This window comes from Nannochloropsis gaditana (genome assembly GCF_000240725.1).
Source record: "Nannochloropsis gaditana CCMP526 unplaced genomic scaffold scaffold1856, whole genome shotgun sequence".
NCBI classification, from domain to species: domain Eukaryota; class Eustigmatophyceae; order Eustigmatales; family Monodopsidaceae; genus Microchloropsis; species Microchloropsis gaditana.
In genome coordinates, this window is record NW_005802101.1 from 1 (window position 1) to 221 (window position 221).

The 221-nt window shown below is 55.2% G+C and overlaps 1 protein-coding gene across 1 annotated transcript; it reads right to left on the minus strand.

Annotated features, from left to right (window-relative positions):
• Positions 1-9: 9 nt before the first annotated feature.
• Positions 10-194, minus strand: NGA_0698800 (uncharacterized protein; the record flags this gene model as incomplete). The annotated part of the gene is made up of 2 exons (XM_005852265.1): positions 10-31; positions 121-194. The coding sequence occupies 2 exons, from the start codon at positions 192-194 to the stop codon at positions 10-12; spliced, it is 96 nt and encodes a 31-aa protein (XP_005852327.1).
• Positions 195-221: the final 27 nt, after the last annotated feature.

Consider the following 221-nt stretch of genomic DNA (forward strand, 5'->3'; position numbering starts at 1 on the left):
GCGCTCGCATCAAACGTCTTGCACCGGGCATCTGCACAAAGCATGCGTGCTCTGCATAACACAACTGTACTAGAGGCATCAAGCATAAGATTCACACCCGCAACCACAGCGGAGAGGCACCGACCACGGTGCAAAGTTTGACAAGCCGCATCAAGCGCCACCAACGATGACGAGCACGCCGTGTCGATGCTCATGCTCGGTCCTTTCAATCCGAGCACATA